We start from the raw sequence: 15,589 nt of genomic DNA on the forward strand, positions 1-15,589 counted from the left end.
TAGTTCTAATAAGCTCCATGATTACACATAAAACTCATGTCTCAGTAGCATCTCAAAATTGCTTTTTAAAGAAGTTATTTAAATACATGAATTATTTTATCTAAACAAACCATATAATATATAAAGTAAGTCTCTTGTGACACGGTCTCACAAATCTTTATCTGTGAGACGGGTCAACCCTACCGATATTCACAATAAAAAATAATACTCTTAGCATAAAAAGTAATACTTTTTCATGGATGACCCAAATAAGATATCTGTCTCACAAAATACGACATGTGAGACCGTCTCACACAAGTTTTTGCCTAATATATAATAATCGAAAACATTAAAATGATACAACCCACCATTACAGCTGTAGCATAGGCGAAGGCGTGAACATCCAATCCATCCATAAGTTAGAAGGGGTTGGTGCAACAAAATTAGTAGTAGCCAAGGAGACAAGTACCCAAGATTTGGGTCTCATATTACAGCGTCTTCAGCAATCCAATTAGAAAAAAGTTCTTTACAGAAACACAAGGATTACACACGAATATGGAACAAAAGCAATGGCATATGGAGTTAAACGATACACACATTTGGCGGTCCAGAGGTTGGAGCTTAGAGATGGGCCAGCCGCCAGAGAACACCGGTATTTCCAAGATTGTCATGCTTTGCTCAGCCAAGCTGAAAGGTTTCATAGCATATACCTTCGCGCTTCCAGGGATCTATAATGACAACATTTGAAAAGTTGAGGAGACATATACGTGGGCAGGTAACAAACAACATAATACACCCCTTTTAAATTAAACACCATGTATATGAATATCTCCACAATGGCATGGTCACCGAACAATACATAACCAACAAAGAACAGGAAATATGAAGGGGATCAGGAGATCTTCAGTGCATATAGGAAAACAAGATTATAGCCATAGCATGAAAATAACAAACAAAAACCATTAACATAGAACGTGTCAATTTCGTGAAATTCAAGGTCTCAAACTAGAAAAGAGTGCAAAATGGAATGTGCTAATAAAAGTATCACGGTAGCAACATAAGGGAGAACAAACAGGCATGCTTTTAGGTGTATGCATAAAAGTATCACGGTAGCATCTATTAACGCCTGAACCATGAGGGAGCTGGCAGTATCCAAACAAAGAAGATAAATAATAACCATCGCCTCAAACTAATAGTCACAGAAGTACTAAGAAAAAAATCAGCATTTGGTTGTTATTTAATTTACACCTTCACATTTAATGTAAGTAATACTTACAAGCAGACATTAAAGCTCGATCAAATTGAACAATAAACCAAGTATAGTGCGTACACGACGATAAAATGTGTAATGGAGCAATTAACCAGAGATAATAATGATAAATGCAGAAGAAATGGCTTCCTTTTTAAAACAAACACAACCTACGCCAAGCAGGAAGTTTGGCTTGGATCGCCGGCAGTAAATAAAATAAAAGAGACCAAAATATATAGAATGTTGACTAGATCAAGCAAAATTCGCTTTTGGTGAAAAGGAAAATACTCGAAGGGCACAATAGTATGAAAGTCAATCTTAAGTGTTCGATTTCCACAAGTTGCAAGTTTGATGGTTCAAAAAATAAGAGAGGCGCTGTTGCCAAAAATTATAGTTTTCAGTAAAATTGGTAAAATATAGCAACCTCAATACGAGAAATTCAAAACCTATTTAAACTAATAAAAAAACTTATCTGCATGACAAAAAAGTCTTCAAAAATAATATTGAATTCCGATCACAGAAGGCTCAATGAACTAAAGTGCCAACTAATGTATCGTTCCAGCTATAGATTAATATATGTCATAGAAATGACAACAAAGTGACCACTTAAGCCCCTTTTCGTTGATGGCTAAACGTAGAAGATCCGATTTAATTCAGTTAGCTTGAATAAGTCCCACATAAGAGAGTCGATTTACACCCACTGACCCACATGAGATTATCAGCCATCCAGAAACTCCTTAAAATGCAAAGTTACTTTATCTAAAGCGGCCTCTCAAGTCTCACAACCCACTACTGGCACATTGCTATGAAAACCTTCAGCAAATCTATTCACGTTCAATTTAAACCAATACACGTATTAATTATTGGGATTAACAAATAATAAGTAATTACATTATATTCAACCCCTTTCCTCGTGTGTTTTGGTTCCATGGCCAAAAACCCCTGCAAAGGAGCAACAAAACTACAAAATATAGGACTGAATGGAAAAGGAGCAATCAAACTACCTAAGCTAACAAAAAAAGGATAGCCGCGACCATCACCAAATTTATTCCAAGCCAGCAACTTTGTACCTCAACCTCATGTTATGATTCTCCTGCGAAAAGTGAAAAACATTGTTGACTCAAGAATAATACTCTACTTGATCAAGTTTCAACAGTTATTTGATCAAGCTTAAAATCTTTACTAGCCTCCTCACCTGCTCCAAAACTTTTGCAGATGTCTGCTCCACGGATCTTGATAACCCATCAATCTTAGCCAGCATTTTACCATATAAATCCTCCAACTCGTTGGTATAGTTTGCTGCCTCCGTGCCCACCAATTTATTGAGCCTGTGAATATCGAAGCCTTCCGCGTGCATGTCCAGTTGCTTCTGGTTAACCAAATTCCTCTTTGTGCTCCCCAAAGTCTGTTCTTTATCATCTTCTGCCATCGCATCCGAACCTCTGGGTTCGAAATCCATAAAAGGGAAAGGCGCATTTGGGACGAAAAAATCGAATTGGGATCGAAAAGAAGGCCCGATGTTGATAATAGTCAAGCTCTTGGGCTCGAATGAATAGGCCGGAATGCGATACTGGAAAGCCTTGTATTCATGCGTGTGGATCAACTGATCTTGAAACGGCGTCGTAAGGAGGAGAAAGAGGGATGGGGGGAGGGAAATAGTGGAATTCTGAGGGGTGAAAGCGAGGGAAAGAGATGAAGAGAGAGTAAGGGTGGTAGTGGAATCTCTCAAAGAGGGGCGGAGGGGGGTTTTGCGGCGAGCGGAGAACCAGCCGAGGAGGGAGGCGGTGGAGGGAGAGGGCGGAGGGAGGGGGAGATGGGAAGGGAGGGAGAGGAAGGAGGTGATGGTGGCAGTGATAATTTGGGTGGCGGCGGCGGAGGTGGAGTCATCCGACAGGGGAGTTGGAATGGAGAGGGTTGCGTGTCCGAAGAGGAAGCCGTGGAGGTCGGCTGGGGAGGCGGCGGAGCGATGAAGAAGTGAGGCTAATGTTGCGCCTGAGATGTTGACTTTGTCGATCGGAAAGTCATCCATTTTGTGGATTGGTTCAGACGGGAAATGGAATTATCGAAAGTATTTATAAGTGTGAATTTCATAATCATGAAAAGTCAATCTTTGATTATGAAAGCCTTCAAATATAGATTATTTGAAAATTGAAACCTATGAAATTGATGCAATGTAACGAAGTTGTTGTTTGATCGATGTGTTTGATTTGACAAATGATAGTTTTTAATTTCTATAAATTGGACTTCAGTCTTTACTCGTCGTTTTTTTTTTTTTTTGTGTTTAGTCCCTTAGTACTTTTTTAGTACCACATTTTCACATGAATTGTACCACATTTCCACATGAAATGTACCACAATTTTATGGGTAAGGAGTGAACCCAAAAAAATGTTTTAATTGAGGATTTTTCACCAACTTCCTTTTTTTCGATGATAAAATGTTTTTTTCTTTAAATATAAACGCCACAAATTTTTCATTTATCTTAAATATATAGTTCCATTTTCATTTTTAGAATTATTTTATAATCTACTTCATCTCGAATAAATTGACTACTTCCAACAATTTTTTTATTTTAATAAAATATTCAATAAATAAGTGTAAAATTGAAATTTTGAATATAAAATTTACTTTATCAAAAATTTTCTTAATATCTATGAAAACACACACAAACCTAAATATATATGACAAATGAAATCTGTGAAACGACATTGAAAAAAATAACTTACAGTGTGTTTGGTTCTTTATAAATATGGATTTGGGATNGATTAATTTAATTCATTCCGGAAAATGTAGCACATATTTAGTTAGTTCCACTCGCCCGCCTGCCGCCACAGGCCACCATCATATCGCAAGCATCAACCCCGGCAGCGACCGTTTTGCGAGGTCTCGGGGGTGGCTCTGCCACAACGTGGTGTCGCTCAGGCAGGCGAGGGGCCTCCTCAAATCCCTGACAATCAGCCAAGTATTGAAGTATTCTCTGAACTGAGTGATAAGTCCATCTTTCAGCGTCCACACATGCACCCAATACACTTGAGCCCCCTCGAATTGGAATTGGATTTGGAAATTCAAGTATTTGAAATTCTATTTGGTGTTTGGTTTAAAATTTAAAAATGGTATTTACAAATTCATTTCTTGTTTGGAGAAAAAAGGATTCGAATTTGGAATTTTAAAATTTTACTAACATACCCTTATAAATCTTATCAAATTTTATGGGATTTGGATAAAAAAATAATAGTGCTTTTTTAAAATCCAAATCCCACCAAATCTTATCAAATTTGATGGGATTTGGATATACTCATTGAAATCCCATGAAATTCTAAACAAATCCGAATTCTTTTTTTTAATCACTTTGCCAAACAATAAAAATAAGATTTTGAAATCCAAATCCAATAAAATCCCCTCAAATCCTGGTTGCCAAACACACTGTTAGCATATAAGTAGGAGGAAAGAAATTTATGGAATTGAAAATGATCCAAGCAGCTCGAGTAGATCCATATAAATCCTTGGAATTTTAATCCATGATTTTAATCCTTGGAATATACTTCCAATAATCAATCAATTTTAAATTATTGTCAATATAAATAAAGAAAATATAAAGTGTAAAAGTGGCAAATGAATTTTCAAAATATCTCGTCAGAATCCAGATTTTCCTTCCCCTTGTTGGGTTTGACTGTAGGTGTTTGGTGGAAGTTTGGGCCAAACTTCCGTGTCCCATTTACAAATCAGCATGTCCTAGTTAGCCCAATGGCAATGGTCTCGCATCGCATCGCATGCTCCGATAAATTTCATCTCAGAAAAAATGGCACAAGAATTTGACACAAATTGGTATGAGATTTTGTACACTAAAACTGATTAATCAAGACCCTTTTATTTTCTCTAATCTTCACTAACTAATAAGTACAAAATGAATGAATAATTTTAAAAAATAGTTACCTGAGTGCTTGTAGATGTATATATTATCACCCTGTAAAATTTGTATAGCTGCTTCGTTAGTTTCTGTGTAGATATCCATGTCTCCATAAAAATGCGTCGATGGAGTCTACAGGTTTATTATTAAAATTTCTCATGATTGATGTGAGGAAAGCTGTAATCGATTTGTGGTAAAATCCATACATAAAGATTAATTCAAATCCAATACATGAGTAGTTGTTATATTTTTTTTATTCTAAGTACATGATATTTAATATAGTTTTCCAAATTTTTTGAATTTCTCAGGTTTTATGGATTCGATACTATCCAGAACCTCTCCAAAAAATAAATTCGACAAAGCATTTAACAACTCTCATTTTGGTTTTAAATTGAACAATGAATTAAAATTGATCTCACGCCAACATCGAGAAAAAAATAAGTGTGAAATACACACACGCACACAAGTAGTAGATCTCTTGTAAGACGGTCTCACGAATCTTTATCCGTGAAACAGGTCAACCCTACCTATATTCACAATAAAAAATAATACTCTATCATAAAAAGTAATATTTTTTCATGGATGACCCAAATAAAATATCTGTATCACAAAATACGAACAGTGAGACCATTTCACACAAGATTTTTTTAATATTTGAGACACCTTTGTAAATTAAGAATAAAGAATTTACATGGCTTTTGAAAATAGATAAATAATAGTTTAAATTAAGCATCTTTATAAAAGTGACGTTTAATTTTTCAATTATTAATAGTGAGTCGGCTGGAATTTCGCATAAATGAGAGAATATATTCGACCACCAACAGCTTTTCAAAATAGATAAATAATAGTTTGAAGAATCATTACGAAATGAGAGAATATATTCCACAAAACTTGGGAAATTTAAAAAGAAAAAAAAGAAACTCAAATTCTGCGTTCATCTTAAATGCTTAGGAAAACCAAAACAAAGTATTAAACAACATTTCAATCGTTGTGAAAAACAATAGCAGAGGCAAAGCTCCTTTTTCCGACCGACCTCTTCTGTGTTATCTCCCAACCTACATCCTCCCTGTAGCGTTCAATCTGCCATTGCAATAACCATTAGTCTAAATACAAGAATAACAGAAGAGAACACCAGAAGCTTACCGTGTCCAGTAAGACCTCGTTATCTCTAAGACCTCCAATTACATAAATGGATTCCTTGAGAACTGCAGCAGCTGAATATCCCCTGCTCTGCTTCATTGGATCTCCGGTCATCCAGGTTCCAACACGAGGGTCGTATATCTCAACACTCGGTACCATTTCAATTCCATCAAAACCACCAATAGCATATCTACAAAACGGCAATCAAATAGAGTCCTTGAAAATCGACAGGTGATAATGGTCACAAGTATTGAACGGACTTAACGGGAACAAAGTGTGATCAGTACCTTTTGAAAGAAAATACAAAAAATGGACTTACATCTTTTCATTCATAGCTACCAATGAATGGCAGCCTCTCCTTGTGCTCATACTCTCGATTCTGGTCCAAGAATGTTCTCGGGGGTCGAATCTTTCAGCAGACCTAAGATAGCAGAAAATCCAGAATAAATAGTGAACCGGAAATATGGATAAGAGAATGGCAAACTGGCTAAACACCATACGTCAGATAATCAATTCCATCATATCCTCCAACAGCATAGAGCGCGCCATTGAGTTCCACAGCTGCAAGAGCGAAACGCTGTAAAAGAAAGAGTCATGTGAAACCAAGAAAATAAAACATTCTCCTTCATTCCAGAAAACAAATTGGAGAAGATGCAGTGATTGATTTGTACGACATACATGCAAATAATAACTCTCCCTAAGGATTCACCAGGCAGAAAACAAAGCAGACAACAGACAGGTATTGGTAATAATAGCACCTTCTTTAAATTGAAATACTTGCACATGTCCAACGACTATGTTTGCACATAATTAGTGTCTTTCAATCAAATATAAGCGTAGTGGTATTATGAAAATCAAAATTTAACAAAAAATCCAAAAATGCAGAAAAGGTATAGCAATAATACCTCTAATATGTCAACACTTTATAGATCTTTTAATATCATAAGAAACGGCTCGGATTACCTTTTGAAGCATTGAGCGTGTAGAAATCCATCGTCCAACATCTGAATCAAACATTTCTACATCTGAGAAGCATTCAGCCCCATTTCCACCACCAACAGCAAAAATTTTTCCATGTATAGTGGCACTAGCTAGGTGGCCTTTTTTTCTGTTCAGGGAAGGACGCAAAGTCCACTGATTGTTGACAGGATTGTACGACTCAACTTCACGCGAACAGATTCTAACTGTTAATATTGAGTAAAAAAGGGGAGAGACCAAGGAAATGAGAATCATGCTATACCTGTATCATACAACAAAGAACCATCTCCGCCACCAAATACAAACAGTTCCTCATCTAACTTTGCAACTGAGGCATATGACCGCAGAGTAGACATTGGCTTAAGAGATTTTAAGACATCATTCACAGGCGAGAAGGAATGCAAAGCCTTTAACCAGGATACACCATCATATCCACCTACTAAAAATATTAACTCATTGAGATCTGGAGATTCAACCGCTGTTTCATTGCCAGTTGAAGCACCGATTGTCATTGAAGTTTCAGGCACGGACTCAAATCTCATGCATACTTTTCGCAGTCTCCGAATTTCCAGTTCTGCCTCAGCCTAAAACAATATAAAGCATAAGTTAAGAATGTTGTAGGGATTTTTACCTCGCCAAACCACTTAAACATCATAATCAGAAAGCATATTGTCGAGTAAGAATGGTGGATGTTAAACATCAAGATGCTCTTGAGAAAACGGAAGGTTAAAAAAAATCAGTATCACTGGAATCATAATCAGACAAGTAATCCATCCTATTTATTGAAATTTCATGTAGATGAGCATCTGGATAAAATCTAAGAGGGCTCAACTTGAATAGGTAAGTTAATGTGATTTTGCAAGGAAAAAGTAATACCAGTTTCTTTTCCAAAGTTCCCATTTTACATGTTTGTTCTTGCTTAAAAGCCTTCAGCTCCTCCATTTCCTGACACAGCTGCATTCGTAGTATAAATAAACAAATATATAAATTTAAAGCTAGAACGGAAAAAGTTGTCCTTCTCAATCAAGCACTCGCATTCAAAACCTAATCTTGTCATGTGAAGATTACTTAGATTCAATTTCAAAATTTCAACAAAGCCTAGCAATCGCTTAAACTAGGATCCCCTCCAAACTTAAATATAATGCAAATCAAAATTGAAAACAAGGGATATGGAGAGTAGAATACACTAAATTCTACCCAAATATCATGAAAAACAAATGTTCACATTATAAACACTGAAACTTGAGAACAAATTGAAAATCTCATAAATGTTTGATCTTCTGGTGTCACATTAATAACTTGAAGTGCTTTTAGAAAGGAATACACAGATTCTACGTTGTGTCTTTGACCAGCTTTATGCTGCTGGAAAGTTATAAACATTAATTTTTTCCTGAATAAGGCGTTAAACTATTTTCACTTTCTGACTGAAATGCTTGATTTTTTCAGAAATATACCTACGATATACATCAGGGATTATTAAAAAAATATGGGGATTTTGGAGCTTGGAATTGATGCTACATAAGTTCATAAGAATATGGGATAAGTTTGAGTTGCTTTAGAGAGGCGTGAACTGTAAAAAAAGCATAGATTGGAGGATTTACAGAAATGGCTAGAGTTACGAGAAGAAGACGAAGGGCGATTATAAATGTACTATATGTCTTACTCAGTTACTCATTAAGCCATCAGGTAACTCCGATGTCGATCAAACTTCAGCAGAGCTCAAAAACCTCCAAGACCAATTCAATTTGCTTGTTTCCTATCCCAACCAAAATAGCCTTTGAATATTGAAACAAATACCTGTGCTATGGTTGCATAAGAATCAAGAGAATGACAAGGGCTTTCATTATTCCTGTTTCCCAAAGTTGACATGCCATTTTCATAAGTCTCATGCTCCAAGTCCACGTCTTCCATGTAAGTAACTTCTCCAGATTGTCCCGTTATAGCTGCAGCTGAATGCTGACGATGCCGGGCCAATTCTTTTAGCTTCATGTGTATAAGGTCCTTTTCTTCAGGTTCTGCATTTTTGTTGACTAAAGATGCCTCCATCAATAGGTTGTATCCATTCAAACACAAAGAATCGTCTGAATTACCCAGTGTTCCAAAATGATCATGAGAGTTGGCAAAATCATCTTTAAAATATGGTGGCTCTGGAGCTTGGGTTTCCTTTCTTTGGATGCTTAGAGGAAACCTCTGCTTTGCTGATAACAATTTTGGGGAATTTTTGGGGGTATAAACACTTGGAGCAAATGCTAGAGAGGTGAGTATAGAAATTAACTTGCTTGCTTGAACATGATCCAACTCAAACAAGAAATGATTTTGACTGTAGTAGTTGTCAACAATTGTTGGCTTGAATAGAGTTTCAGAAAGCGCCTGGCATTCCAAACGCACACGTATTTGAACCTTTGTGCAAAAATAAAAAATGAAAAATAAAAGATCAGATACTATAGTCTAGTTTTGAAGTTTGACAGCATTCTAATCACCCTCGATTAAACCAATAACAACAATAAGTGGTTTCCACGTAATACCTGAGCAGGATACCTTGTTCTCTCTGAACCACCTGAGGTCCAGCCATATGAATCAATATACATTTTCCCGGAGCTAACTGCTTCATAGATGCCATAAAGTTTCCTCTCGCTGTAATTGAATAAGAATAGAGGCAAACCTGGTTCGATGTTCTTTACATATGAGAAGTGCTGAGCTGGGAGTCCTAGGTAACATAAAAAAGTAAATGCCACTGGAATAACACAAGTGCAATCCCAAATTTATCATGAGAGGCTGCATTTAACAACCTAACAATTTAGAACATTGTACTAATTTTATGAAGATGATACAAACACTGCTGAAACTAACCAAAAAGTTTTTTGGTGACACATTCGCTCTTGGTGTTATTCGTGCAACCAAATATGACACCTCCAAGTTGGTTTTTACTCAAGTTCCTACATTTCACAATAGAAGCCATACACGAAGAAGAAGTTCCACTGAGACTAAATATGTGATTTCTCCTTCCGCTACTGCATAGGGAAGAAGTAAAAGAAATCATGAAATAACCAAAATTAGACGAGAAACTGAAGCCACAACTTAAGTCTCAAAAACAGTAAAATAAGAGGAACAGATAGAACAAAGTCACAAACAAATTCGACAAAATATAGAACCACCAGATCCAGAAATTATCAGGCAGTCATTTTTTCTTTCTTGCTACTTATACACAAAAATGCAATCAACAATGTTAATCAAGATCCAGGAAAGTAAATGATTTTGTTAAGTTCTCTATGAACAGAAGCACAAAGCAAATACAAATAATCTTCATAAGCTACCTAAATCATTGAAATGAAAAAACATTCAATCATCCATACACACACCAGTATCCTAAAAAAGAAAGGTGTATATAAATTTTTTTTTGCTTTGGTTCACGAATCATAATTTCCCCTAGGCCAAATTCATCTCTACGTCTCACCAATTATCCTCCCAAAGCGTCCATTCTAAATCAACTTGCAAGCATTACGAAATCGACAAAAATTAAAATTTTACAATCCTTTCCTGTATTCGCCATTAAATTTAACTTTAAACATAATTGTAACAATATTTTCGAGATCCCCCAAGAAAATCATCACAGCTCTAATGAAACGCTCATTTCACAGTCCCCCACAAAATACAAACACTTCGAGCAAATCCATCATCAGTTCAGTAAACTACAGAGAGAGTGAACAATCATATTTCCGACACAGAAATCTGATCAATGTTGTTCTCAAAACAACGATTGCCGGCCCAAAAAACAGATAATAATAACATCACAATCGCCAGAAATCCAATCTAGAAGTAGAAGAAACAAAGCGAGAGAACCCAAAATGTTCATCTGTCCCAATGGACACATAACAATCAATCGACACAAAACAAGAAACACGCAGAAATCGTGAAAGAATTAACAGAGAAAGAAAACCTCCGCACTCGAGAAACGTGAGACTTGAGAGTATCGAGAGAATAATGTTGAGAGAAAACCGCGAAAAAAGAGTTCATAGTTTCATAATCCAGCACCTTGGCGCATGTTAGCTGCGCTGGCCACCTATAGAACTTCCTACAAAAAGATCATTTTTATGGTTTCGGTCTATATAATAGAGAGGTAACGATTCCTGTAAGTGAAACTTCTACGGTACAATTTATTAATTATATATTTTTATATTAAACTTCAGTCCCGTTTAAATAAATATAATATATTTTATTTATATTCATCCAAAAATTACAAATTCTAACATTCTTTATAACATATTTTATTTAAATTCTGACAGATATTATAATTTGTTACATTCTTGCTTCCAAATCTATTAATTAGATAAAAATCATAAAATGATTTATTTCTTGTATGAATTAATGAATTTGAATAACTTCCAACATAAATGTGAAAAATAATAATTTTATGAGAAACAAAAAATATTGACTCTTAAGTCCGAATACCAAGTGTGAAAACGAACGTGAGTAGTTAATATAGTATCTGATTTGATTAATAAATAATAGTTCGTTTGATTTCATTGATTAAATTTGAGATAAGATGATGAATTATTATTTTATTTTTTTAATATTTTAAAAAATATTAATAATATTATTTATTAAAGGTCATGTTGTACTTTAAAATCAATTATTTGATTGATATGATATAAATAAACAATATGATAAAATAAACATGAGATATGATAGATAAATTATCATTTGATTAATGGCAAAAGCTTGTGTGAGACGGTCTCACGGGTCGTATTTTTGAGACGGATCTCTTATTTGGGTCATCCATGAAAAAGTATTACTTTTTATGCTAAGAGTATTACTTTTTGTTGTGAATATGGGTAGGATTGACCCGTCTCACAGATTAGGATTCGTGAGACGGTCTCACATGAGACCCACCCTCGATTAATAATACGTCACTTGAAATGGTGCATATGTAGTTTATGCTTCATAATATAGTAAGATGATAATTCTTTTTTGTCATACATATGAGGAGGATTCATAGTGTAAGAAATAATTTAATACAAAAATTCTTATGAGGACCTCTCACAGGTCAATTATGTGACACAGATCTCTTATCTGACTCGAATCATAAAAAATATTACATCTGTATATGAATTAGGTTGATCCATCTCATGGATAAAAATTCGTGAAAAGAGACCTACTCGTAATTTAATTTAATCAACTAAATATATAAAAATGAATCCAAAAAAAAACCATACAAAAAATATACCACGTATATTAATATAACAATTTCAAATTTATTTCCGAACACTTGAAAATAAATAGAGGTATAAATTTGGGTGGATTGAGTGGGTTGGGTCGGGTTGAGCAATAGTACTATTCAAAAATTGCTTAATCCGAACCCAACACGAAACTCTCAATCCGAACCCGATCAACCCGATTTTGAATTTTTTAAAGAAAATTAAATAAAATTTAAAAAAATATATTTTAATTTAAACACATAATAACAAAATATTCATCATATATATGATTTAAATTTGAAAGTTAATTGTAGAAAAATAAAGTATATTTATTAAATCAAATAAAAAATTGTTTAAAAAATAAAAAATGTTCAAAATAAATATTAAATTATGAAAATTTATGATCTAAATATACAATAAATATTTATTCAGACATACAATATATAAAAATGTAGGCAATATTTATTAATTATATTTAAAAAAAACTTAAAATTTTCGGTAGGTTGATTCGAACCTAACCCAACCTGATCATTTTTTTTTCAGGTCAGCTATCGGGTCCAACCTAATCTGACCCGAACTCGAAAACATCAAACCCAAACTTGATTTTTTTCATGCTGAATAGTGTCGGGTTGGTAGGTCGTGTCTGATTTTGACACATCTTAAAATAAATTTTTATACTTTCAAAAATAAATAAATAAAACAAACCAAAGTTACAACACACACTTCCTCGAGTCTCCCCTCCCGCTAAACCACTTAAGCCCATTCTTGTTTTTTCTTTTCACCTCGATATTTACAAAAAAAACACTCAGATTATCCAAAACTCCATCACTTTTCAACATTCTCGAGTTTATTCTTCCCTTGCCTTCTTTTCTTCATCCTGTTCGGACCCAAGTTCGAACCATTTCCGCCATTTTCTGAGTTTCCATCACCTTCCCAATTCAAAACCGTGTCAAGTCCATCATCATTTCTCATAGTTTTCCCATAACTGTATGTCTGGTTGAAACTCAGCTCGCTCATTTCCGACACGGATTTTGTTAAAACCGGCCTTTGTCGTTTGAAAAACAAGCATACTACAGCACAGTCATCAATCTTGGCTCGAGGGTACTTGTATCTCCACGCTCTAACCGCATGGTCTACAAGATATTTAGCCGCCATGGAACGCTTTCTTGATGATGCAACGATCCTTACCACTTCGTTGTTTGATAACACATCCCATATCTGAAAAGACAAAGAGTCTGATGTTAGATCATAAGTACATTATAAAAGAATCCAAGCCCAAAATGATATTGCATTAGATGACAGAACTACTCAAACTTAGAATTTGTGCGAGAGCGATTATTTTTTGGAGCCAATGTAGCATCCCGTGAGTTAGAATTACGGTTTCTTTTGTTTTTTCTTACCCCATCAGTGGCTAAGACCACAAATTCATCCCTTACAGTGAGTTTTCTGTATGTTACTTCGGGAGTGGAAATGAGGCCGAAATCTTTTAAACAGAAATCTCCGAAAGCTCTAGCCATGGCTAGACCAGGGCAATCTTCATGAGGCATCCATATTCTGTACACATTTGGCTCTTCATCCATTGCCATTACTCGGCCTTGGCAGCTTCTGATTCGTTGTGTTTCAGCTGATATATTTTCATTGTCAGGCTATATACGTATTATATTACAAGGATATAAATTAACAGAAGATCGCGAAGAAGAAGAAACACAAACATGGAAGATTTGGTTTAAGATCAACCGTGAGTTGTTCGGCAATAAGTTCATCAGTTTCATCTCTCGTGCAAAGAACAGCCCGAGAATCACCTAAATTTGAAATAATCAGATGTTCACCCTGAAAACGAGAAGCAGAAACAAGAACCATCAAAATCCTTTATTTTTTGACGATGAAATTTTCAAACAAATGAGAATCTATACCTTTTTAAGAACAGATACTGTTGTTGTCCCACTGCAATAGCTTTCAATCGAGACTTCATTCTCGAGTTCTTCGTCTACTTCATGGAAACACTTGATCAGTCTGGCCTTCCATGACAAGAAATACGGATTCTTGAAATCCGGATTTTCACAGTCATCGTAATTTTCCACATCAAGAGCACGATCATTTCCCTCAACACTGGGCTGTCTGTACAACGATGATATCTTTGTTGGTAAATTTTCGCGAATGTAACGTGCCACCTTGTGGCCAGAAGGGCCGTGTCCATCGAACACGCCACAGAATAACATATCTTTGTCACCAGAAAAGCTCTGAAAACCATGGTATTTATGGTCAAATTTCGTGTGTAATTATTATAGCTAGCATGTCGAAATTCCTCATATCATAAAGCAAATGAAAGGGAAAATGAACAACTACGAATAACATGGATTCATCATTTGAAAATCGTCCGTCAAAAAAAGAAAAGAAAAAGAAAAGGCCAAAAAAAATCTCTGCATGAATCAATCACTAATGAAAAAATTCTTCAACTAGAAAATAGAAAAATTTGTACCTCCCAAACAGTCATGGCGTCTTGGTTGATCCCTTTCTTCCCTTGCTGAGAGAACATAGACACGTATTTAGACGATCCCTGCAGCCTAACGCGTGCACCAGCCTCGCGAGTTAATACTATGTTTTCGTCTTCAAAATCTCTCTCGTGTTCTTCTCCTTCGACCAAAAAACCTTCGAAATTGCCTCCCCTTTGACACGAACAACATGCACCCATTTTCCGCCCTCGACTTCTCCTCTCAAGGGATGAGAAACCCAATAATCAAAGCCACAAAAAAAGTACTTTTGATCCTCGAAGGTTAAATTAAAGACAGACCCTTCTGATCAAATTAGTGGTCGATCAATTCTAAACAGATTTAATCGTAAGCTTCTTTGGGTAGAAGAAGAATCATTCAGAGAGAATATGGCCAGTGAGATGGATGGATTGCAACATGATCAGAATGAATTCCAAAAGAATCCATTAAAACATCGCAACAAACTTCAATACATTTTCAACATGGGAATATAAAAAAAAATTGGGAGGGCTTTTTTTTTTTTTGATGACAAAATATGGCCATTCATGCAACAATGGCACATTTGACCTTACAGTCAGACTCCGATCCCAGCCTTTTAGGGGAGTAGTCGTGCACCTTTGCCTTCTTCTTTTTTTTTTTTTACTATATTTGACTC

General features: G+C 35.4%; 3 protein-coding genes across 7 annotated transcripts; all 3 read right to left on the minus strand.

Moving 5' to 3' along the window:
• Window positions 1-306: 306 nt before the first annotated feature.
• On the minus strand, window positions 307-3,290 carry LOC140960230 (uncharacterized). Of its 3 annotated transcripts, XR_012172131.1 has the most exons (4): window positions 2,424-3,290; window positions 2,269-2,321; window positions 2,120-2,170; window positions 307-707 (listed from the first exon to the last, which is right to left on the minus strand). XR_012172131.1 is itself a non-coding variant. In XM_073418420.1 (3 exons), exons 1-2 carry the CDS (start codon window positions 3,255-3,257, stop codon window positions 2,274-2,276), a joined length of 882 nt encoding a protein of 293 aa, XP_073274521.1. In that variant the 5' UTR covers window positions 3,258-3,288; the 3' UTR covers window positions 307-707; window positions 2,233-2,273. The 3 variants fall into 3 exon arrangements, 2 of the variants coding, with proteins under 2 accessions (XP_073274521.1, XP_073274522.1); XM_073418420.1 differs by lacking the exon at window positions 2,120-2,170 and having other exon boundaries at window positions 2,233-2,321; window positions 2,424-3,288; XM_073418421.1 differs by lacking the exons at window positions 307-707; window positions 2,120-2,170 and adding an exon at window positions 715-2,052 and having other exon boundaries at window positions 2,233-2,321; window positions 2,424-3,289.
• A 2,702-nt stretch (window positions 3,291-5,992) lies between these two features.
• On the minus strand, window positions 5,993-11,328 carry LOC140960389 (uncharacterized). 3 transcript variants are annotated; one of them, XM_073418640.1, is made up of 12 exons: window positions 11,188-11,313; window positions 10,101-10,261; window positions 9,913-9,957; window positions 9,776-9,807; window positions 9,048-9,650; window positions 8,127-8,204; window positions 7,513-7,834; window positions 7,236-7,435; window positions 6,773-6,849; window positions 6,592-6,693; window positions 6,276-6,462; window positions 5,993-6,212 (listed from the first exon to the last, which is right to left on the minus strand). In XM_073418640.1, exons 1-12 carry the CDS (start codon window positions 11,262-11,264, stop codon window positions 6,114-6,116), a joined length of 1,983 nt encoding a protein of 660 aa, XP_073274741.1. In that variant the 5' UTR covers window positions 11,265-11,313; the 3' UTR covers window positions 5,993-6,113. The 3 variants fall into 3 exon arrangements, with proteins under 3 accessions (XP_073274741.1, XP_073274742.1, XP_073274740.1); XM_073418641.1 differs by having other exon boundaries at window positions 9,776-9,957; window positions 11,283-11,328; XM_073418639.1 differs by having other exon boundaries at window positions 9,776-9,957.
• Window positions 11,329-13,141: 1,813 nt separating this feature from the next.
• LOC140960027 (probable protein phosphatase 2C 65) lies at window positions 13,142-15,518 on the minus strand. The gene is made up of 5 exons (XM_073418131.1): window positions 14,925-15,518; window positions 14,359-14,685; window positions 14,158-14,275; window positions 13,846-14,069; window positions 13,142-13,663 (listed from the first exon to the last, which is right to left on the minus strand). The coding sequence occupies exons 1-5, from the start codon at window positions 15,135-15,137 to the stop codon at window positions 13,271-13,273; spliced, it is 1,275 nt and encodes a 424-aa protein (XP_073274232.1). The 5' UTR covers window positions 15,138-15,518; the 3' UTR covers window positions 13,142-13,270.
• Between the last annotated feature and the right edge of the window lie 71 nt (window positions 15,519-15,589).

Source organism: Primulina huaijiensis, chromosome 15 (genome assembly GCF_012295235.1).
Source record: "Primulina huaijiensis isolate GDHJ02 chromosome 15, ASM1229523v2, whole genome shotgun sequence".
Classification (NCBI taxonomy): domain Eukaryota; kingdom Viridiplantae; phylum Streptophyta; class Magnoliopsida; order Lamiales; family Gesneriaceae; genus Primulina; species Primulina huaijiensis.

Bases quoted from the DNA above. Each gene is read 5' to 3' on its own strand.
- LOC140960230 (XM_073418420.1), bottom strand. From the start codon at position 3,257: ATGGATGACTTTCCGATCGACAAAGTCAACATCTCAGGCGCAACATTA. The intron at 2,322-2,423 runs GTGAGGAGGCTA...CACTTTTCGCAG, and splicing joins CTGCAAAAGTTTTGGAGCAG to GAGAATCATAACATGAGGTT.
- LOC140960389 (XM_073418639.1), bottom strand. From the start codon at position 11,264: ATGAACTCTTTTTTCGCGGTTTTCTCTCAACATTATTCTCTCGATACT. The intron at 9,958-10,100 runs GTTAGTTTCAGC...TATGTTACCTAG, and splicing joins TGTCACCAAAAAACTTTTTG to GACTCCCAGCTCAGCACTTC. The intron at 8,205-9,047 runs GTATTTGTTTCA...CTACGAATGCAG, and splicing joins CTTATGCAACCATAGCACAG to CTGTGTCAGGAAATGGAGGA.
- LOC140960027 (XM_073418131.1), bottom strand. From the start codon at position 15,137: ATGGGTGCATGTTGTTCGTGTCAAAGGGGAGGCAATTTCGAAGGTTTT. The intron at 14,070-14,157 runs GTTTGTGTTTCT...AAAATATATCAG, and splicing joins TCTTAAACCAAATCTTCCAT to CTGAAACACAACGAATCAGA. The intron at 13,664-13,845 runs GTAAGAAAAAAC...TTGTCTTTTCAG, and splicing joins TGGTCTTAGCCACTGATGGG to ATATGGGATGTGTTATCAAA.